General features: G+C 40.3%; 1 protein-coding gene across 5 annotated transcripts; it reads right to left on the reverse strand.

The window, feature by feature from the left end:
- Positions 1-323: 323 nt before the first annotated feature.
- On the reverse strand, positions 324-22,976 carry mia3 (MIA SH3 domain ER export factor 3). 5 transcript variants are annotated; one of them, XM_047388394.1, is made up of 28 exons: positions 22,805-22,976; positions 18,811-18,944; positions 18,631-18,717; positions 16,393-18,511; positions 15,497-15,823; positions 15,130-15,260; positions 12,840-12,971; positions 12,610-12,631; positions 12,433-12,521; positions 12,277-12,354; positions 11,950-12,060; positions 11,776-11,847; positions 11,577-11,681; positions 11,364-11,486; positions 11,185-11,272; positions 10,990-11,054; positions 10,802-10,892; positions 10,559-10,697; positions 10,263-10,425; positions 10,138-10,173; positions 5,470-5,537; positions 5,127-5,212; positions 4,762-4,875; positions 3,555-3,617; positions 3,422-3,468; positions 3,244-3,312; positions 2,483-2,891; positions 324-1,360 (listed from the first exon to the last, which is right to left on the reverse strand). In XM_047388394.1, the coding sequence occupies exons 1-28, from the start codon at positions 22,974-22,976 to the stop codon at positions 1,092-1,094; spliced, it is 5,409 nt and encodes a 1,802-aa protein (XP_047244350.1). In that variant the 3' UTR covers positions 324-1,091. The 5 variants fall into 5 exon arrangements, with proteins under 5 accessions (XP_047244350.1, XP_047244349.1, XP_047244352.1 ...); XM_047388393.1 differs by having other exon boundaries at positions 15,130-15,263; XM_047388396.1 differs by lacking the exon at positions 4,762-4,875 and having other exon boundaries at positions 15,130-15,263.
- Between the last annotated feature and the right edge of the window lie 11 nt (positions 22,977-22,987).

The following is a 22,987-nucleotide window of genomic DNA, read 5'->3' on the forward strand; positions in this document are numbered from 1 at the left end:
TTTACATAGTAACAGTATGTTCTTTAGGTTTTTGATTTGATAAATGATTAATGTGCATGAAGCACTTATGGAAGGAGGTTGTTTTTGCTGCAGGACTAAAATTATTTTGCCATGAATTACATTTCATGTCGTACACTTTATAGCAACCAGTACTCAACATCAGTAAAGTTAATGCAAAACAAGATGTTGGCATTTGGCCATGACTCGTGTTTCCTAATGATGAACCACATTTTTTTATTAGCCTCAAGTTTTTACACCTTTTTTTTCATCCTAACCATCCAGGAATGATGGCAGAAGGAAAAAACGTAGCAAGTCTGTAACCCCTCCTTTAACCACTTTAATAAAATCCACTGCAACCAGCTGTTTTCAGAAGTAGCCTAAATAATTAAGTCTGTAATTTAATGTCAGTAAAACATACAAGTGTTTATAAACTTAAAAAGACATGACCTGAGCAGAGAGTTTAACTGGGATGCGGCTAACCTATTGTGTAACTCATTTGGGGTAGGGTTCTGAGATCTGAAGCATGTGGAAAAACAAAAAATGGGAACAAATTACATTTTTTCACAATCTTTTCTCTCAAAGTCCTTGTGAGTCCACAAAAAAGCACATACTTCATTGATTTACAATGCTGATAGTTTCTATTCTTTATTATTAAATGTTCTAGCCAACATATTAAAATAAGTTATACATCTGGCCATTGATTTACACATGTCCTTTATACGGTTTGTACTGACCCAACATGTTTAGGGAAAAGGGGATTCCTGAAATGTTACAACTAAAACTTCTTGTCTCTCATTTAATAATTTCCACAGGAAACAACATTAAAAAAATGTTCCCCTCTAAATCATAGCTAATTTTTTTAAAAGATCAACACAACTGGTGTTGCACAATAAGCTGTAAAGTAAAGTTCTTAACTCATACATTTCAGACACAAATTCTGATGATTTCTTTAAGACCTTATGTTTTAATAAACATCATTGTATTTTGTATGACAGAAAACTGAAGATCATTATGACCTTCTTGATTTGAGTTGTTGTGTTATGTGTGAAGCTGCGTTCAGCTCCTTTTCTGTAGGTGGTAACGTTTTAAGGCTAGACCATTCCTGGTCTGACTGAATCCTGAGGAGCCTCCTGCTTCAAGTGCACGTCCTGACCGGGGCTGCTCTGAGGGTCCACTGAGTTCTGGGGGTTACTAGGTGCACCTTGGCCGTATCCGTCACCTGTATGTGCAGGAAGGGGCAGGACCCTGGGAGGCGGTACTCCATGTGGCAGGTCCATAGGTGGGGTGATGCGGTTTCTCGGTCCGGGGAAGCGCATGTCAGGAGGAAGGGGTGGAAGAGGCCCCAAAGGTCCGCGGACACCTACGAGGAAGTGAACAAGCGGGATAAAATGACACTGTGAGAAAGAGAAACGGCTGAGAAATAAGTGGCATGAAAAAGCTGACAAGCATTTTTTTTTCTTCTTCTGTGTCAGTAACTAGTTTAATCACTTAGCGCAACATAAAATACCCTTTCAAAGTACTCAAACTCTCGATCATGATTTTTTTAACAGTTTTGCAAATAAAATCTGAAAAGTGTGGCACACATTTGTATTTAGGGGGGTTGTACAATACTTTGTGCAATTACAGGTGGAAGTGTTTGGGGGTATGTCTCCACCACCTCTGTGCATCTAGACACTGACATTTTTGCTCCTTGTTACAAAATAGCTCAAGCTCAGTCAGACTGGGTGGAGAGCATCCGAGAAGACCAACTTTCAGGTGTGATCAGTTTCTCTGTTGTGTTAGGTCTGGACTTTAACTGGACCATTCTAACTAATGACTGTGTTGTGATCTAAACGTTTACATTGTATCTCTGGCTGCATGTTTAGGGTCGATGTCCTCCTGGGAAGTGAACTTCCACCAAAGTCTTATGTTTTTTGCAGCCTCCAACAGGTTTTCTTCCTTCCCATTAACTTTGACTTGCTTCCCTGTAACTTAAGTAAATCCGTGTAGCATGATGCCGTCACCACCATGTTTCAATTTGAACATGGTGAATTCAGAGTAATGTGCAGCATTTGTTTTCTCACACACAAAACATTTTGCATGCAGGTCAAAAGGTTCAACTTTAATCTCATCTGACCAGAGCGCCTTCCTCCACACGTTTGCTGTCCTCTACATGGCTTATAGCAAAGGGAATTCTTTTAACATTAACTTTCTTCCAAAAAGCCCAGGTTTGTTGAGTTGTCTAATGGTTGTCTTGTCAGTAGATTTTCCCACCTGAGCTGTGGATCTCTGCAGCTCCTCCAGAGTTATTTTACTTGTAAAACAATTTGTAAAACCACTTTGTGTTTAGCTATCCCTCCCAAAAATACACAGATGTTTGTCATTGTTGCATAAAATCTGAAAAGGTTAGCTAGGCACTGCATGTACTGTCCATTGTTGCAACAATACAATAAAAAACTCTTTAGAAGAAGAGCTAAGTAGTAAAAGTAATAAGTAAACCTACCGGGCGGTGGAGGCATCGGCCCAAAATTATGATTTGGAGGGGGACGGAAGTTTGGTGGTGGTGGGCCCCGAGGATCAACTGCAGGGCCAGGGCCCAGTCTGGGTTGGAATAAATGTCCATTGGCAGGTCGAGAACCAAACTCCCCACCCATGGGTCCTGGCAGTGGCATACCTGGGTGTCCGTTGGCAGCCAGAGGAGGGCCGTGAAGGGGAGGGACATTTGGAGGAAGAGGGCCTGGTGGGAAGTGGTAAGGTCCCGGTCGGGGATGTCCGTAAGGTCCGGGTGGAGGGAAACGGACGTTGGGTCCAGGAGGAAGAAAAGTGTCATGTGGTCCCGGGCCTGGAGGAGGTCTTTGAACCATAGATCCGGATAAGTCTCTGATTGGTGATGCTATGAAGGATCCAGGTCCCTATAAATGACATGAGGAAAAGCAGGATCTAACATATGAAGATTAGATGGAATCAAATGTTAGTCGTGCAGTAAAGATCACATGACCAGTAACCACATACCATTAATATCTGAATAAACAAGGCCCCCTATCGGGAGAGTTTAAACTTTGAACTTTGTTTGGTGCATCTCCTGTCAGTACTGTGAGTGAAATCCCAAACAGAGAAAAGGGAATCTTTAAATAGCCCCAAGAAGACCAATTCCTTTATTCTCCTCCCAAATCCACATCCAGTTTTAGGAAGGAGAAAGAGGATTTTGCGTGCTTGCATTCACCTCCACACCAAGCACCTGGAGTTGACAGCTTTTATACTCACTGGCTCTGGACTGTCTGTAGAAGCCACAGCCTGACTTTCTGTTTTTATCTGTGGATCTATCACTTCAGTCTGTTTTAGAACAAGGACATTCACAGCTGAAACTTAGGCAGAATCCCCATACATACAGATGCAGAGCATGGGAATAGCATCAAATATTTATATCTGAATAATGACTTACAGATCCATCCAGGTTAGCTGGAGAGGAGCTTCTTGGGCCCATCATGTCTGAAAGATGAGAAACAACCATGTTTCAAGCAGTGACCGAAAGCAAACATGAATTATGTGACAAATCGAGACTTCAGAAAACTTACCCATCCCAGGGATGTGTTTGTTTTCAGGGTAGATGCCATGTGGATCAGAGGGAGGTCGAGGTCCTGAATGGAGAAAAGAATAAAAACACAATGAAAGAATGAAGAATATGACGACTCGTATCCCTCAACGTACATTTGTGGCTGAAGAGAAAACTGACATTTTCACATCAGAGAAAGAAAAAAGGTCAGAAGCAAAGCCTTTTGGAAAAACTTAAATTAAATTAAACTCTCTTGCACCATGCTATCAACACATTTTTTTTTGTGCCAAAATGACTTAAACTTGCAGAGTTTTGCTTTTTTTTAAGCTAATTTGGATGGACAGACACAAGGACCGACGGCTGAGTGGCAGGGTGGACTGACAGAGGAGCAAACAGACTGATGGGTGGAATAAACAACTGATGTATGGAAGGACAAAAGGAGCAGTGGTTGGATGGACTGATTGACAAATAGTAAATGGCCTGCACTTGTATGGCACTTTATCAAGTCCCCAGAGACCCCAAAGCGCTTTACCCTACAATCAGTCATTCATCCATTCATTCATACACACATGGAAGTGGTGAGCAACAATGTCGCCGTAGCTGCCCTGGGGCTGACTGACAGAAGTGAGGCTGCCATGCAGTCAGTGCCACCGGGCCCTCTACAGGCAAGGCAGGTGACGTGTCTTGACAAAGGTCACAATGACAGACAGAGTGGGATGGGAAATGGATGGATGGACGGACAGACAGACTGTAAAGAGGAAGGAGAAATGTGGAGATGGATAAAAACAACATTTAGACTTCACCAGTCTAGATAGGAACTGTGTTTCCTTAATGCCTAAACACTGGGGAAAAAAACCTCTAAACATTTAACATGTACGAATAATAATATAATCTTCTCATCTTGACTCCACTGTTGATAAGGAGAAATGAAGTTTGAAGGGGTATAAAAGGAATTTAACTCACACATAAAAAAAAAACTCTGTAACAAAGAGATTTTCTGATGGTTTAACCAAAATGAATGAAAATAAAAGGCAGGTACCAGGAAGGAGATAAGTGCAGGATGTAATGCAAACAAGGAGGAAGTAAAGGAAAGTATCAAGGTGAAAGCTGAAAAGAAAAGAAAAAATTCAGGAGTGAAAACGGAGAGAGATTTAAGGTGGTTGTTGTGAAGAAATGAAGTCCAACTTTGGCAAAGGTTAATGTAGGTGAAGAGATCCACTTGGACTCACCATACGGGTCAATTCTTCGCCCTACTGGGGCAGAAGGAGGGCGCCTCGGGCCCTCGATCATTATAGGAGGGGATGGAGCACCCCCACTCACGGGAGAGGGTCCATATGAATCACCTGTTATGATCAAATCCTCAGTTTACTGAAAGAATACAAACTGCTTACAATGCACCACAACTCGTGCCATTAGGAGGTCGATTCCAGGGACTACCAGACAAGAAACACTGAGAGGACAAAACACAAAGGGGCAGAGTCCACTCATTTGGAAAAATCTCAATATAAGGAAGAATGTGGAACAGCATCTTCTCGTTTATTTCTGTGGAATAAAAGTGTTCTGGACAATAACCCAAAAGGTTGCGAGTGCTTACCTTGACGAGGACCTGCAGGCTGACCAGAGTTCGGCCTGAACAGAGGAGCACGCCGCTCGTTCAGCTGGGATGTAAGTACGGCCAATCTGTTCAATTAGATTACAAACTGTTATCAGCTGGAGGTCAGGTTAAGACAATTGTTACAAACCAATTCATCTGGTGTGAAAAATAATTTATATCTAAAGATTTAAAAAGTACCAAAATAAAATAACTTGATCTTTCCAATAACTTCCTATAACTTTCTAGGCATTGGTTTCCCAGCTTTTGGCCTACAAACCTTCTCAGTTCAAAGAATTTAACTTAAGATTATTCCCAATAACTGAATCATTCATTCAACACTCACTTTTCACGCAGCTTTGAGGATTCAATCTTCTCTTGACTGAGACCTCGCTCAGCGTTACGAGCACTCACCTGGAGACGACACAGGGTTAGTGTGCAGCCAAACTATCATGCATTGCCTTTCAGAAATGTTTTAACACTTCTTAAGTGATTTGCAAAGGTTTTCACACGTCCTCTGTTTTTATTTTTATTTTCTGAAATTATTGTCAAAAACCTGGAGGTATGCTTTTGGGATTTTTTTGTGCTAGTTTAATGCAAAGTAGAGCATAGTTGTGAAACTGAAGGAAGAGAAACATGGTTTTAATGTTATTTTTTACAAATAACTAAAAAGTGTGGTGTGCATTTGTATTCAGCCCCCCTGAATCATTACTTTGTAGAACCATGCTACATTTAGACCTGCAAGTCTTTAAGGGTATGTCTCTACCAGCTTTGCAGATCTAGAGTGAACATTTTACTCAGGCTTCTTGTAAACTAGTCAGTAGTCAGCTTGGAAGGAGAGTGTCTCAGATTTTTAAGTGAGTTTAGGTTTGGGCTTTGACTGGGCCAAAGGAAAGAGCTGCTTTCATCAGGAGCTAGGCACGGGCTTATGTGAAACAGCAAGTGAACAAACCGTTGTGAGCACCAAGGTAAAAAGCCCAGTTTCAATTTTGATCGGTCAGATTTCCAACAGGAAGAGAGTAAACACACCACACTTCAATGATATCATATTGAGTTAGTGTCAGAGTAAAAGCTGACTGTCTCATCTTTTGAAATCAACCATCACTGCACCGCTCACAGCTGATTATTTCCCCCTGAATCCATAAACATTATTTCTGACTCGGTTCTCTAAAAGTTATGTTTAACTCCCGTTTTTCAGCTGCTCGTTTTGATGGGAGATCATCTGATTAGGTTTGTGAAGCACCGACGTGCACGGCTGGTTGTTAAAAACAGCGTTAATAAATGAAGGTGGGATATTATTGCACCTATTAGCAGGGATACTGGGGTAAATAATATTACTGGTGTGGTTAAATTGTCTCCATGCACTACAATCCTTCACAAAACAGAATAAAATGGTGAGGATTAATCATAAATTAATGAGACGTTCATAAGGACATGGCTCCAACTTGGCATTCCAGTGGAGGAAAAGCAAACGTCTTCTTTTACAGAACCAGTTAAATTGGCTTGAGTGCCCTGGTTAAAAAACTGGAACCTCTGGTGGAAAAGCCCTAACTGTACAGGTCCTTCTCAAAATATTAGCATATTGTGATAAAGTTCATTATTTTCCATAATGTAATGATGAAAATTTAACATTCATATATTTTAGATTCATTGCACACTAACTGAAATATTTCAGGTCTTTTATTGTCTTAATACGGATGATTTTGGCATACAGCTCATGAAAACCCAAAATTCCTATCTCACATAATTAGCATATTTCATCCAACCAATAAAAGAAAAGTGTTTTTAATACAAAAAACGTCAACCTTCAAATAATCATGTACAGTTATGCACTCAATACTTGGTCGGGAATCCTTTTTCAGAAATGACTGCTTCAATGCGGAGTGGCATGGAGGCAATCAGCCTGTGGCACTGCTGAGGTCTTATGGAGGCCCAGGATGCTTCGATAGCGGCCTTTAGCTCATCCAGAGTGTTGGGTCTTGAGTCTCTCAACGTTCTCTTCACAATATCCCACAGATTCTCTATGGGGTTCAGGTCAGGAGAGTTGGCAGGCCAATTGAGCACAGTGATACCATGGTCAGTAAACCATTTACCAGTGGTTTTGGCACTGTGAGCAGGTGCCAGGTCGTGCTGAAAAATGAAATCTTCATCTCCATAAAGCTTTTCAGCAGATGGAAGCATGAAGTGCTCCAAAATCTCCTGATAGCTAGCTGCATTGACCCTGCCCTTGATAAAACACAGTGGACCAACACCAGCAGCTGACACGGCACCCCAGACCATCACTGACTGTGGTTACTTGACACTGGACTTCTGGCATTTTGGCATTTCCTTCTCCCCAGTCTTCCTCCAGACTCTGGCACCTTGATTTCCAAATGACATGCAGAATTTGCTTTCATCCGAAAAAAGTACTTTGGACCACTGAGCAACAGTCCAGTGCTGCTTCTCTGTAGCCCAGGTCAGGCGCTTCTGCCGTTGTTTCTGGTTCAAAAGTGGTTTGACCTGGGGAATGCGGCACCTGTAGCCCATTTCCTGCACACGCCTGTGCACGGTGGCTCTGGATGTTTCTACTCCAGACTCAGTCCACTGCTTCCGCAGGTCCCCCAAGGTCTGGAATCGGCCCTTCTCCACAATCTTCCTCAGGGTCCGGTCACCTCTTCTCGTTGTGCAGCGTTTTCTGCCACACTTTTTCCTTCCCACAGACTTCCCACTGAGGTGCCTTGATACAGCACTCTGGGAACAGCCTATTCGTTCAGAAATGTCTTTCTGTGTCTTACCCTCTTGCTTGAGGGTGTCAATAGTGGCCTTCTGGACAGCAGTCAGGTCGGCAGTCTTACCCATGATTGGGGTTTTGAGTGATGAACCAGGCTGGGAGTTTTAAAGGCCTCAGGAATCTTTTGCAGGTGTTTAGAGTTAACTCGTTGATTCAGATGATTAGGTTCATAGCTCGTTTAGAGACCCTTTTAATGATATGCTAATATTGTGAGATAGGAATTTTGGGTTTTCATGAGCTGTATGCCAAAATCATCCGTATTAAGACAATAAAAGACCTGAAATATTTCAGTTAGTGTGCAATGAATCTAAAATATATGAATGTTAAATTTTCATCATGACATTATGGAAAATAATTAACTTTATCACAATATGATAATATTTTGAGAAGGACCTGTAGCTTGACATCCCTTCAAAATCGCATGTGGAAAATCATCAAAACCCTTCTCAATATTTAATGGAAAAATCTTTATCGCCATTACAGCAATCAAACTCTTGCAATACTTTCTGACCAGTTTTTGCATGTTTCCACTGGTATTTTGATGATTACTGTATTTTCCGCACTATAAGGCGCACCTTCAATGAACGGCCTATTTTAGAACTTTTTTCATATATAGGGCGCACCGGATTATAAGGCGCATAGAATAGAAGCTACTGCAGTCAAACGTTTGACTGGGGTTGCGTTATGCATCCACTAGATGGAGCTGTGCTAAAGAGAATGTCAACAAAACAGATAAGTCAGTCAGTCAAACTTTATTAATACACTACAAACCAGCGTTCTGATAACTCCATTCACTCTCATGGTAAGGTCTCCTCTACATAGAATTCTATTGAATAGAGCCAACCGCACGTTAGGAATGCATTGGAGTCTATGAAGTTGAAGTTGAAATCAAACGTTAGTTAAAACGTGAAAGGGAACTTTTCCCTGATTCAGTAAACACGTAAAAGAAACAGTTTGATGCACTAAATCAAACGTTAGTACTGTTAACCTTTCCTGTTTCTGTCCCCTGACCGTAGTCTGATGACACAGGGGAGACGCTTTCTCCAGGGCCGAAGTTACTAGTTTCCTCGGGGTTAACTCCCTCACTCATACGTTGCTGAGTTGAGCATGAAGAAACAGCATCAAAACACTGAGTTGTTGACGAGATTCGGGGTTCTTTTTAATGACTTTGCAGCACGTAAAAACACAGGGCTTACAGACTCATACACCGCTGCTCCGGTCGCCGTCTCTACCCACCCCACACACACAATAATACCGACGTCACTCCTTCACTCTTGATTCTCAGCTACGGCAGCACACAGCGCCACCTCTGTCCGGAGGAGTAATGTCAACATCTTCCATACACACACACGAAACATACACCCCACACACTGAGCTTCTAATCACATATAGTTCAGGCAATTCCTGCAACAGTACATTCAAACGTTATACACACACAAGTGGTGTTGGACTAGGAGTAAGCACAGTACAGGTGTTTACCGCTATTACTTCGGCGACGCCCCTGACTACGGTAGCCGTAATGCTGCAAGCGGTGCGGCTTTGTAGTTTACCAGTCGTACTGAAACATTTTGACAGAGCGCCGTGTACAACCAGTATGGATCAACCTATTAATCAATTGATCCATATATAAGGCGCTCCGGATTACAAGGCGCACTGTCATTTTTTGAAAAAATTAAAGGTTTTTAAGTGCGCCTTATAGTGCGGAAAATACGGTAATCTCTTGCGATTATCTCCAAGTCTGTGGTTGGAAGGCCTCCTTGCACTCATCCTAATTTGTAGCTACCTCCACCGATTTTCTATCAGATTTAAGTTGGGATTCTGGCAGGGCCACCCAGAAATGGTTATATAACATCCAGTCAGAAAGAAATATGTTGGTAAACTGAAAAGATTAGTTTAAACCTGAATCTGCCAGTGGTCTGCCAGTGGTATGAATAACATTGATCTTAATTGTATGTATGGTTTGCGCCCTACATGGCTTTAGGTAAAACCTTAACAGAGATTTCAAATGGCTTTCTTTTAACAACAGCTTTCTTCTTGCATCTCTCCATAAACACCAGATTGGTGGAAGGACTTTCTCAACCAGTGCCCCCACTTTAGTTGTGGATATCTACACATAAAGTCCCAATCAAATAACATCAAAGTTTGTGTTTGGAAGATGACAAAAATGTAGGAAGCAGTATGCATACATTTCAAGGGCTCTTTAAAAAAAAAGGTAAATAAGTTTACAAATTCTCTGCAGCTTACCCAGTTGGAATGAGTTTTGGTTTCTTGCTCTTTTATCTAAAAATGATAAAACAAAAACATGGTTTACTACTCTGCAAGTCTTTTATCTTAAGTAATACTTTAATGAATGATATGAACGACTCTACCTGCTCTTTATAGACTTCCTCTGTCTTCTTCATCTGCTCCTCCATTTCATTAATGCGCTGCCTTAGAAGTCTAACCTGCTCCTCAGCTTCCACGGCTTTACCTCCCACCTCAGACAGCAGATTCTCTTTGCTGCGCCTCTCCAGCTCCTCCTTAGTTAATCTCCTGTGTAGCAACAGAGTCACAACCCAATCAAGATTTAATCATAGCTTCCAAAAAAAGACACCAACTTATTTTCCCATATTTCAGGCAGTATGGTTTGATAACACAACAAATGACTGCTGCAGGCTTCACTTACTGCTGCAAAGCATTTTCCTTCTGCTGATACATTTCAGCCATGATTTCATTTTTCTGCTGGAGGATCTTGTACTGGTTTTCAATCTGACTCTTGTCACTTTTGAGGGCTCCAATTGCATGTTCCAGCTCCTGGTGCTTTTCTGTTTGCAAAACAAAGCTGTATTATTCAATGTGGAGCATTTCTGCAATTAGACTAATAATAGTGACACAAAAGGACACTTTAAGAAATGATTTTAGGTCTGACCTTCAAGTTCCTTTCTAGACTTTTCTTCATTCAGCAGTTTTGCCATGAAGCGGTCCCGCTCTTCTTCGATAACTATGAGCGTTGTCTGAACCTGAAATTTAAGCACTCTTTAGAGATTCACAATCCTTAAAGCAAAACATCTGCTAAGGCTAAAATAATCTGTAAAGCAGCTGGATCTTAAGTCTTACCCTGGATACATCCATCATTTGCTTGATTCTGTTTTTTATGGCTGTTTTCTTATCAGCTGATGACACTGAAAGACCAAAAAAAAAAAAAACGCTGGTATGTAAAGCAAATAAAAACAAATACATTTCTGCAGGATCTGACTTTAAAATTTTTGAAATTCTTCAGATGTTTATTAAAAAAAAAAGTGACATGCTCACCAGGTGCTACTTCGCCATTCGCTAAAAGGTTGGCTTCACCTTTCTGCAAATCACATGCATCTAGGTCTGCCAGAAGTTCAGACAGCACCTAACAGCAGAACATTTTTGCCTGGGGTCAAATTTTTTTATTTATATACGAACACAAACCTATTGATACAGCAAATGAAGGAAAGACGAACCTCCACATTGTGATCTTTGAGCACCACAGAATCCTCCAACTCTTTATGGGACTTTTGATAAACTTTAATCTTCTCATTCAGCTCCTTGTGTTTTTCCTCCCAACCTTTAATAGTTGTTTTAAGCTGTAAGAATGATAAAAGTCAGGGGAGAGCTTAGAAACAACTGGCCCATAAACAAATGTTTGGGCATCCAGCATATCCACCAATTCTCACCGTTTTGTTCTCTTCTTTTAAAACTGCAAACTCTTTCTGGAAACATTTGTGTTGAGCATTTCGTGCATCTTCACGAATCTTAGCTTCATCCAAGAGAATAGTGGTCTATGACATAACAGAACAGAAATACAGGGTTTATAATGTATGTTTAAAGTAAAAGGCTCTTAAAATACAATAGGAAATGATGTAAGGATTGTACCTTAGCTAGTGCTTCCTGGATCTTTTTCCGACTAACCTGCAACTTTTCATTTGCCTTCTCTAATTTTTCTATCTGTTAAAAAATATAAAAAAAACATTGGAATGTTTTAAATGTGTGAAACACTATTTATTATTTTAATTATTATTAACTAGATAAAAGAGAAAGACAAGTTACCCGGCTGTCATTCTGGAGGGAGATGATTCGCTCTTCTTCTAGTAGCTTCACATATTTGTTCTTTTCTTCTGCCATCTGTTCATTCATCTTTTCTGCTTCTAGAACTTTACTCTGTAAAAGGCAACAAGAGAATGTTGAACGACCTAAAAAATGTCATTTTAACAGCTCTAACAATGTCACAATGCATGCATAAGTCACTTTTTGTTCCAGCTAATGATCCAGTTTCTAAAAGGCAAAAGCAAACTCCTTGTGAAATATTGCGTTTCCCCCAATTTAAAACTATCAGAGTTCAAATAAAGACAAAAAAAAGGACCACATTTTTCTCACCTCCAACCCTTGCATCCTTTTCATTGTACAACTCACAGTTTCCTTTGACTGTTTCTGATTTTCTTTCAGTTGCTCGGTCTGTAAAAAGGAGAAATTGTAATCAAAACTTTTCCACCAAGCTTTCTGATATCTGATGACATTTACGTTGTAGCTCACCTGCTTTTGGAGATCAGATATTTTGGCAAGAGCATCACTCTTATCTTTTTTGAGTGTCTGGATTTTCTCCTGGAGCTTTTTCTTGTCCACTTGTTTTCCACACATCATAAAGTATAAAATCAGTGAGGTTGTACACAATTGCATTGTTATGAAAGCATGATAACACTTAAGACTTACCAATGTATTTATTCTTTTTCACCTAAAGAAATCCAGAACATACACATTAAAGTAATATCTTTTTAAGTCAGTTTGAAAATATTAGCTGTAATGAAGCTTCACCATAAACTCCAAGAGAAATTTGCATTCTCTTATTATTTATGTATATTTTAAGTATGTATATGTAAAAGGCATATTTTTCCTGCTTTTAAATGAAACAAACACAGGATCAGAAATATTCCAGAACTTACTGCCAATACAGTCCTCCAGAAGAAGATGATGAAGGTAAGCACTCCAATCAAAGCTGTGACAATAGCAGCTGGCCACGGACAGCCAAACAATGTTTCCCCTGGTTTCCACTCCTCTGGCAGTAAAGAAATCATCTGAAGCACAAAATCAAGACATATTAAGCTTGGGAAAGGCTTTTTTTGGCATAAAAAACAAAGTTGTGTAACAAGTAAGAAGGGAAACAGAGATCTATCATGCAATTCATTTGAATAATACTGAAGGAAAACAGGTGCTGATCATTTCAACATTTAATACCCGACTTTTTCTGCGATGCCTGTGGGGGAATGTTTCAAACCCACTTTGACAACTGAGTATTTGAACTAATTCTCTATAATTCACTGTCTACTGTAAGGAAATTTGGTTTTATGACACCAATAAATAAAAAAAATCATCTACCGGCACAAGGTCGATTTACAGTTATTCTGTTTAAAACTGGGTTCTAAATCTGTCATATTTATAAGGTTCAAGTTTCCAAAACGGAGATCAAAACAAAAAATCCACAGAAAAGGGGTGTTGTATGAAGTTTTTAGAAAATATGATCAAATTAATCAAAACTATATGCACGATTTGAGAATATTCATGTTTAAAAATCTTATAAATTCCTAAAAAAATAATTAACTACAAAGAAAATGAAACTAGTGTGCAAAGGTTTAAGTACATATGTATGAAACTGTTTACAAGTACAAAATGAAAGCAGTAAGGGATGAAATGGCAACAAGTAGGTTTGGAGGCACAATTTGGCGAAATGACCCAGAGCCGACAAAAACATATAAAAACACCTTAAATCCATCTCTTAATGTTTACAGGTAATTTTAAACTAGGATTGCATTTTTTAATTGAACTTTGATCAACAAAAGAGAGTTAATCAAAGGTAGGCTGTTACCTCATTCAAACCCCAGAACAATTAGCATACAGTAAGATGAAAATCAAGCACCATGCATGCCAGGAATACATTTGGCAAGTTGCATAAACTTTTGCTGCCTTTCCAAATTCGATACATATTTTAGTGAGCGAGATGCTGAAACAAGGCTCAGTTAATTTTAGATAATGCAACACATTCCCTGTAAAGTCTAACAGTTAGTTTACCTAGAAGAATTACTTTCTTGTTTTTAAATTAAGGTCAAACCCGGTGTGTAAATTCATCTGCAGAAAAACATCCACCTCTACTTCCCTCTGGCATCTGCTTATAAAAACGTCAGCATTATAATTGCCCCCCCATTCAGCACAGTCACTTACATGCTGCAGCTCCTTTAGTACAAACACGTTTATGTGATCTTGTTCCGTTACAGCTGGCAACGACACTGTATCACTCTCCATGGCCATGTTGAAACAAATGGGGAACTAGCTAAACACTGTTTGACACCGGCTAGCTTATTAGCAGCGTAGCTACAGCTGAAGTAATCTATTTAACCAAGCTAACGTTACGTAGCCCGTAGCCTTAAAGCTCAGTTGCTCCAAAATATTATTGAGCCTACAGAAATACTGAAGAACCTTTAAAATTAGAGAAACAATACTCGGAAACGACAGCCTGCTAGCGGTACAAATGAGCTGTCATTCACTATCGCTATTAAAACAATACCGTGGTTAGCTTAGCTGGCAGGCCGAATAGGGCCAAGATTCTTACTGAAAACAGGTCAAATGAGCTACAATATTCTGACAGGAGAGAGTAAACAACTGTCTTCCAAAACAAGGCCCGTCGGTGCTGCTCAGAGAGCCAGCTCACCATCGGCTGTGTTGAACTTCAGCCTACACCACGACAAGGGGGGGAGGGACAGCGAAGGTTGCGTGCGGCGTTCAGGGGAAATTGGAGTTCCGAGCTTTTCAAATATTTTCTGTAAGAATTGCTGTTGTAAACGCGCTGATTTTAAAGCGAGGCAGTAGCATGCAACATGAAGTCTGCGGCAAACTGTCTGGTGAGCACAAAGGAAAATTGCAGTCATTTTCCTAATTATTAAATACAACTAGCCATCTTGTGAATTATGAGAAACAGTATAATGAGACCACAACCTCAGAGGTTTTAGATTCAAAGCATTTAACTTATTTTTATTTGATGCAATTTAAAGATAGCTGCATATTTCTAGCAGGTTCATGCTTTATCAGTCAGTCTGGGTTTGGTTCGGCTACAACTACAACAGATCAGACGAGTTTTCCTGATCAGCTCCATTAGTGTTGCATCTCCAGTATGAGATGCAACACTAATGATCACATGCAATGTGCAAAGAAACATAGAAGCTGATGGCACTCAAGACTTACCACAGGGGTCCACTCCACAGTTTTATTCTGGATTAGTGAAAAGATGCAACTCATGTAAATATTTCCAGTTTGAAACAACCCCAATTCTTCCTCAGGTTTTTCAGTCACCGTCTCCATAGATTCCATGGATCCTTCTGAAAGAAAGTTAGTATTTAGCCAAATCAGGTTTAATATACTGATTAAATATAACTATTACGTTACTTAGACGTCAAGTCAAATTTGGCTCCAGGTTTAAGGCTATTGTATGGGGAAGAGTTACAACACATAATTGAAATATACCATATATTGAGTTGTTTATTCCACAAATGAGCTTTTGAACTACAATAAGAGATTCTTACTTGTAAGAAATGGGTTTCAAATTGCTAACCTGAGGGATAATGCTCAACTAAAGTTTTAACATTGACATCCAACTGATTTTCTGGGATGGGTTGAGTGATTTCCTCTTCATCCGACACAGAGAGGCTCGACGGATCCTCTTTGTTTTTATCGGAGTGTTCAGCATCCTCCTCCAGAGTCATGTCGGGTTCAGCAGGCACCTCGTTCCACACTACCTTCTCCTCTTTAATCTTAGACAGCTCCTCTTCCTGGTCTTCTGTTACTGTAGGATTATAATGAGGATCGGTTTCTGGCACGTAGTCAGACGTTTCTTCAACAATGGGGGGCCTCTCTTCTGGAACATTAAAGTGAGGTTGGTCTATAGAGCAGAAATGGACAAACAATCTGGTCAGTTGCAGGTCCCTTTTCAGATCTTATTCAGCTAGTGACAACCGGTAATCCAGCAATCTTTTGTGTATTTATTTAAGTATGATAATGTTCAGTTTGCTTTTATCTTTTACTTAATTCAGTTTTGAAATAACTAGAAGAATATTGCTCCAGATACTTGTTTTTCTTTTGGACCTCAGAGGAGCAAAGTCATGTAATGGGCCTGAGCCCAGCATTAGCATATGAGCAACCAATAACACCCACTATTCAATATCTGAAGAAATCTGTGCAGCCAATGAAAGAAGAAACATCACGTTGGCAGTAAAGTGGCATTCTAATTGCATGAGTGATTTGAAATATTCTGCTGCCAGCTCTAAACCACAATCCATTTTAGCTGTGGGAAAATTAACTCCAGATAGAACTGAATATTGGTCTCAATGGGGTTAAAAACCTCATTCAATAATGTCCTATCTGACTTCACCGATCTCAGAGAAGCTGACCTCACAACAGCTTGTTCTTACTACAGATTTAAAAAAATCAAAATCAAAAAATCAAACCTACCAGGTGTGTTATCCAACGGCGTTTCTGGTGTTGCTAAAGGTGCACTGTCACTGGCTGTTGAGTACTTTTGGCGTAGGCTGAAAGCAAGTTCCTGAAAGTCATCAAGCAATTCAGTTTCCTCATCCAAACTACTTGTGTCCACACGGTTCATCATCTCATCTTGCTTTTTTCTCCGGCCATCGAGCATCTTTTCAATCTCGTCCAGGATAGTGTTCTCCGAAGCTTCCAGGATGTTCTCGAGGGCGGTTTCAATGTCGTGTGTGGTGCCTGTGTGGGACATGCGAGTAGCCTGCAACTCGGTGTCCAGATCAGAGAACATGGCCTCCACTTTGAACAGATTTTTTAGACCCAGAAGCTTCTGGACCTGCTCCATCCTCTCCTGTGTGAAGTGCGCTCTCAGCAGAGACAACGTCATAATGTTGTTGTTGTATTCTGGCTCTGCAGCGGACTGAGCGAACTGTGACATTTCCTCTGTGGATTTTTCAGGGATAACATCATCCGACTGTGTGGACAAAAGTGCATTTTCATCCTGAAGTAACTCCTCTTTTTCTCCATTAATCTCTTCTTCAGTTGTTGCATCTTTTTCATCTACTTCCATGTCTGTAGGTGGTTGCTCATGAATCTCTTCTTCCACAGATATTGTCTGACTCGTATTACTTTCAACATCTGTCACTAAGCTGTCATTTATCTGATCTGGTTCCTGATCGCTTATTAAAAGTTGGTCAACACTGATATCTGAATCATTCAGTTCAGACGACTGGTCCAGATCTTTTTCACTTTTGGTTACACCCATTTCCTGCTCGGACATGGTTCTGTTTTCATCCGACAAATGGTCTAAAATGTGTTCTTCCACAACAGTATTTTCCTGAATGTTATCATCTGCTTTACTAACTTCTGGATCCTCTGACTCATCCTCATCTTCTTCATCATCTTCATCTTCAGGTGTTTCATCATGTGATCTGTAATCAGGAGTGCTTACAAGATCATCTTTCAATGCTGGATCTTCTGATAGAATACTCTCCTTTGTTTCATGATGTACCAGCTCATCGGTTGATTTTGATGTTTCATCCCCCTGTTCCATTTCACCCTTATGTCCACTCACTTCTTGTTCACCCACTTCTTTGTCAAACAAAAGCTTCTCAGGAACAGCTTCTGTTTCATTAATTTCCTTCTCCGCAAGGTTGGAATGATGAAGCTCTAGAGGAGTTTGTTCCATGATCTCTGGAGGTTTTTGAGACTCTGGTAAAAGTGTTTCTGTCTCAGTTTCTTCAAAACTCTTTTGAGGTTCTGCTGCAGCTTCCTCCATCTCATCCTCATCTTCTTCGTCTTCATCTGAACTCACGTCGTCCTCCCGTGTGGTTTCTCCTCCTGTGACAACCGAAAACACTGCATCTCCAAGTGATGTCCACAAGTTTTTCTCCTCTGTGGTTTTTAGTTCATCTTCTTGTGCTGTTGGAGATTTTTCCTGCATTTTCAAAGAATCAATTTCCAGAGTGTCTGTGGATTCCTCTGAGAAAGAAAGCAGGGGAATATCCTCTTTACTTTCTTCTTGATGATCTTCCACATCTTCGCTGTCCTCCTCTTCATACGGAGTGACTTTTGTAGTGATCTCTTCTTCTGTGACGACGGCATCAAAGGTAGTTCCGAGGGTGGGTTTCAACTGTGGGATCTGCGCTCCTTCAGAAATCGTCACCGGAGCAGACTCCAGCTCAGATGGAGTGGGTCCACCTTTGGTTTCACTACTTTCTGGCACATTTCGCACAGGAGACTCTGTTACATTTTGTTGCTCAACATCCTCTCCCTCTGTTACAGGCACGGTGTTTGTATTAGACCTTTCATCTTGCAATGAGGACGATTCTGTTGATGTGTTTATTTCAAGTTTAGGCGAAGAGGCACTTTGGTGCAGCTCCTCTGAGTTATCAACATGTTCAGTTTGTGTTTCACTCTCAGTCATTTCCTCAATTGATTGCTTAGTTTCTTTATCAATGCTCTCTGTGTCTTTTCCTGTGGTTCTATTGTTATCACTATCATTCTCCTTGACAGACAGGTCTAAAAGCAGGTCTATGTCGTAAGAGTCAAACTTGTCAAATCCAGTGTCAAAACAGACAAAATCTGTATCCTAAAAACAACAAGTGAAAATTATAATATTAGTACCTGGGGTTCGATTTATAGTATAAACCATGCATTACATTTTAGATATTCACCCAATAGATTAACAGGGACAATATTTTCTCATACCTCTGCTTTAATTTCATGTTCTTTATCTGTATAAAGGTGGTTTACTGCAAGAAGGTCCTTTGGGAAATATCCAAAGTTGTTTCCAACCTTTCAGGAAGAAATGGTGTTGTGTATTAGAACGATCCAAGTCAAACAAGACGCAAAGCTATGGTGAACATGCATTTAATACAGTATACTCACACTTCCTGCCCATAGGTCAGCCCTTCTTCCTGACAGCTTATAGTATACATATATAGTTTCAGATTTCTTGAATGAAAGGAACCGACAATCAGGTCCAGAGAAATCTTTCACAGCCTTTCCCCGACAAAGAAGCACTGGAAAAAAAACATTTCAAGGATGCATTAAATATATATCTTTATACTACTTAACTGTCAGATAAATTGCAAATAGCAGTCCATTGACAAATATTATGCCTTTTAGAAAACTGCAATTTTCATTAAAGCAAAAGTTGAATTAGCAAAGCCAGATCGTAACACTGGGAATTGAAGGGGGCCGAGGCTGAGGAACCAAAGCTGGACCCCCACACCCTACGCAGGCATTTCTCCAGGACATTGCCCTCCTCTTCCGTATTTGGGCGAAGCTGACTTCTTCCTGTGGTTTACTTAATCAAAATCCACTGCCAGTCGGCAGGATTTCGCTTCCGCACAAGTTCTTGCACAAGCGGAAGAAAATGGATAGATTGGGCTAAAGTCAACACATTTAATCAATCCCAATATCCTATAACTGTTTACCTTTGAAAGTAAAAGTGAATTAATCAACTTAAGTCTTTGCAAATGTGGTTCCACAATGACAATGATAACTGAGAGTTTTATTATTTTATGAGACCAACTACTGTTCTGTGATAAGCCACCAATGAAAGGATTTCTAATCACTAACTACAGATTTGTGGTTAGGGGCTCACACTTAATGTAGGGTGAGTCTTTCACAGCACAGGCATCCCTCCATCCGAAGCTTTACCCCTGATATAAGTTGACATGTGAAATCTGCATCTCTAATTAAATAGAAAGAATATTAAAATAATTAGGTTTTCTGCATTTTGTAGCTTCCACTAATTTTATGTCAGTTTTCTTTTATTTAAAACCATTACTAAAATAAAAGTCTTCAAGTATTAAAAGCTGAACAACAGTAAAATCTAGTAACTCTGTAAACATACAGATATTTGCATGAATAATTGCAGATGCATCTCAAATTAGAGTATCAATCAATTTTTTAGTTCCGTTCAAAAGTTTGAATATTCCGTAAAAGTGAAAGTATCCTGCCAGTCATCTCAGAAAGTGAAACTCATATTGTATAGAATCATTGACACTTAAGAGTGATATATTCCAAGCCTCTTCACAGAGCATATTAACAGAAAATTAAGTGAAAGGAAGAAGTGTGGCATGGTAGAAAAAGGTGCACCAGCAACAGGGAGAACCGCAGCCTTGAGGACTGTCAAGCAAAATCCATTGAAGAATTTGGGGAAGCTTCACAAGGAGTGGACTGAGACCGGAGTCTGTGCATCAAGGGCCACAACACACAAACGAATAATAGACATGGGCTAGAAATGTCGCATTACTCATGTCAAGCCACTCCTGAACCATAGATGACATCAGAAGCGTCTTAGCTGGGCTAAGGAGAAAATAAAATGGACTGTTCCTCAATTGTTCAAAGTCCTGTTTACAGATGACAGTAAATTCTGCATTTCATTTGGAAATCAAGATCCCAGAGCCTGAAAGAAGGGTGAAGAGGCACAGAATCCACATTGCTTGGAGTCCAGTGTGAAGTTTCCACAGACAGTGATGGTTTGGGGTGCCACGTCATCTGCTGGTGTTGGTCCACAGTCAACACAGGCATCTACCAGGAAATTCTAGAGCACTTCATGCTTCCCTCTGCTGACAAGCTTCATGGAGATGCTGATTTTATTTTCCAGCAGGTCTTGGCACCTGCCCACACTGCCAAAGGTACCAAAAGCTGGTTCAATGACCATGATGTTCCTGGTCTTGATTGGCCAGTAAACTCCCCTGACCTAAACCTATGGGTTGTTATCAAGAGGACGATGAGTGATACCAGACCCAACAAGGCAGATAACCTGAAGGCAGCTATCAAAGCAATCTGGACTTCCATTACACCTACGCAGTGCCACAGGCTGATCGCCTCTATGGCACGCCGCTTTGATGCAGTAATTCATGCAAGAGGAGACCCAACCAAGTACTGAGTTTTTTTGATTGGTCCAATATGATATTCTAATTTTCTAAGACATCGAATTTTGGGTTGTCTTTACCTGTACGCCCGAATCATCAGAATTGCAAAAAAAGAAAGCTTGAAATATTTTACTCTATGTGTAATGAATCTCTACAAACTCATCGTTTCACTTTCTGAAATGTCTGCCAAAAAATATTGCACTTTTTCACAATATTCAAATTTTTTTTAGATGTATCTGTATATTATAAAAGGTTTGTTACACAAAGACTGATACATTTTAATGTTTTATTTATGCTCATTTATTACTGAGGCTCCCAGTTAATAAAAAGCCAAAAGTTTGTTTTTCAAAAAATCATAATACTGAATAAGGCCAATAAAAAAGTACTGTATTTAGGCCTACTACAAATTATGTCCATTTACAGTATAGTTAATGAACTTTGTTAGGGCTCAGGTTGCTATAACTGCATGAATGCATTGTGGCATGGAAGCAGTCAGCCTGTGTCGCCACTGAGATGTTAAGGAAACACCGGCTGCCTTAATAGCGGCCTTCTGAGTTTATGAGTCAAGCGTCTCATTTTCCTCTAGATGAAATCGCATATTATCCGCAGAGTTGGCTGGCCAATCAAGCACAGTAATTTCTTGATAATTAAAGCAGGTATTGGTACTTTTGGCAGAGTGGGCAGGTTTTAAATGCTGCTGAGAAACGAAATCAGGATCTCCGTAAAGCTTATCGCAGATGGTGGAATGAAGTGCATTAAAATTCGTCGCTGTACAGCTGCGCCGACTTTGGATTAGACAAAGTAGACCAACAATAGCAGATGACATGGCTCCTAAAATCATCACTGAATGTGAAAACTTTACACAACACCTCAAACAACTTGGATTCTGAGCCTCTCTACTCGTCCTCTGGACTCCAGGACCTTTTTATCCCAAAGGAAATGCTAAATTGACTTTTATCTAAACAATAACTTTGGACCACAGAGCAACAGTCCTTCTCTCTCCTTAGACCACGTAAAATGGTTCAAATCTATAGTTCAGAAGTGGTTTAAAAACAGGGAAAGTGCCAGGTTATAGTCCATGTCCAGGATGCGTCTGTGTGTGAAGCACCAACTCCGGTCGCAGTCCAGGCCTTTAGAATCTTCTTGAATAGGCTTAGTTTCACAATCCTGTCAAGGATGCAGCTATTTCGGTTGCTAGAGCATAGTTTTCTACCAGACGTTTTCCTTCCCCTAAACTTTCCAGCCATATGCATTGATACAGCACTTTATGTACGGCCAGATTCTTTAGCAATGATCTTTTGTGACTTACCCTCCTTGTGAAGGGTGTCAACTGTCAGATCAGCAGTCTTCGCTATAATCGTGTAGACCATTAAACACTGCATTAAAAATCCTTTGTTTTTAATCCTCCTTAGCTAATATTCTAGTCTTGGTGTGTTTATAAGATGTAAAGCATGATCATCCAACAGCAATAAACACTTGAAATATATCAGTCTATGCAGCGAATCCAGGCAAATTAGAAGTTTAATGTCTTGAATTGAAATATTTCAAGAAATAGACTTTTTATTTATATACTAAATGTATTGAGCAACCCCCTGCATAAATTTAGCAGTGACGCTAATATTGCTAAACAACAGAGGCAACACGATTTGTACCTAAACGGCTGTTTCACTGAGCACCGCACTAACATTAGCTTCTCAAGCCGGCCGGTGGCTAATTTTCTTGCTAACATTACGAAGGCAGGCCCGAACTTCCAGGAAAGCAACCAACACAGACAGCAACCGGGCAACCTGTCCTTTTTACGGTGGCTTCCATCGTTTTCCGCTTCCCAAAGCTAAACTGAATACCCGCAAGAGGCAGTCAAGGTCGAGCAGCAACAAGCGAAGAGATAAGGCGCAGTTTATAGCTAACTGGGGATTCTGAATGAAGGGGAAACGGCAGGACGCATCGCTGAATTTCTCCCTTCAGCCTGGCGCTCACCAGGACAACAAACTTACTGCTGCATTCCTCGTCGGCGCATCTTTTAAAATCGGAAAACCTCTTCTCCAAGGCTGCGGTTGAAATAAAGTTAAATAAAAGTAGTAAAAAACCCTGTCGGTAAAAGTGTTTTGCTGCCATGCTGGCAGTTTTGTTTGCCTGGCTTCTTGACTCCTTCGCTCGCTGGAGCATGAGCACTGGGC

The sequence above is a fragment of the Girardinichthys multiradiatus genome, chromosome 15 (genome assembly GCF_021462225.1).
Source record: "Girardinichthys multiradiatus isolate DD_20200921_A chromosome 15, DD_fGirMul_XY1, whole genome shotgun sequence".
NCBI classification, from domain to species: Eukaryota; Metazoa; Chordata; class Actinopteri; order Cyprinodontiformes; family Goodeidae; genus Girardinichthys; species Girardinichthys multiradiatus.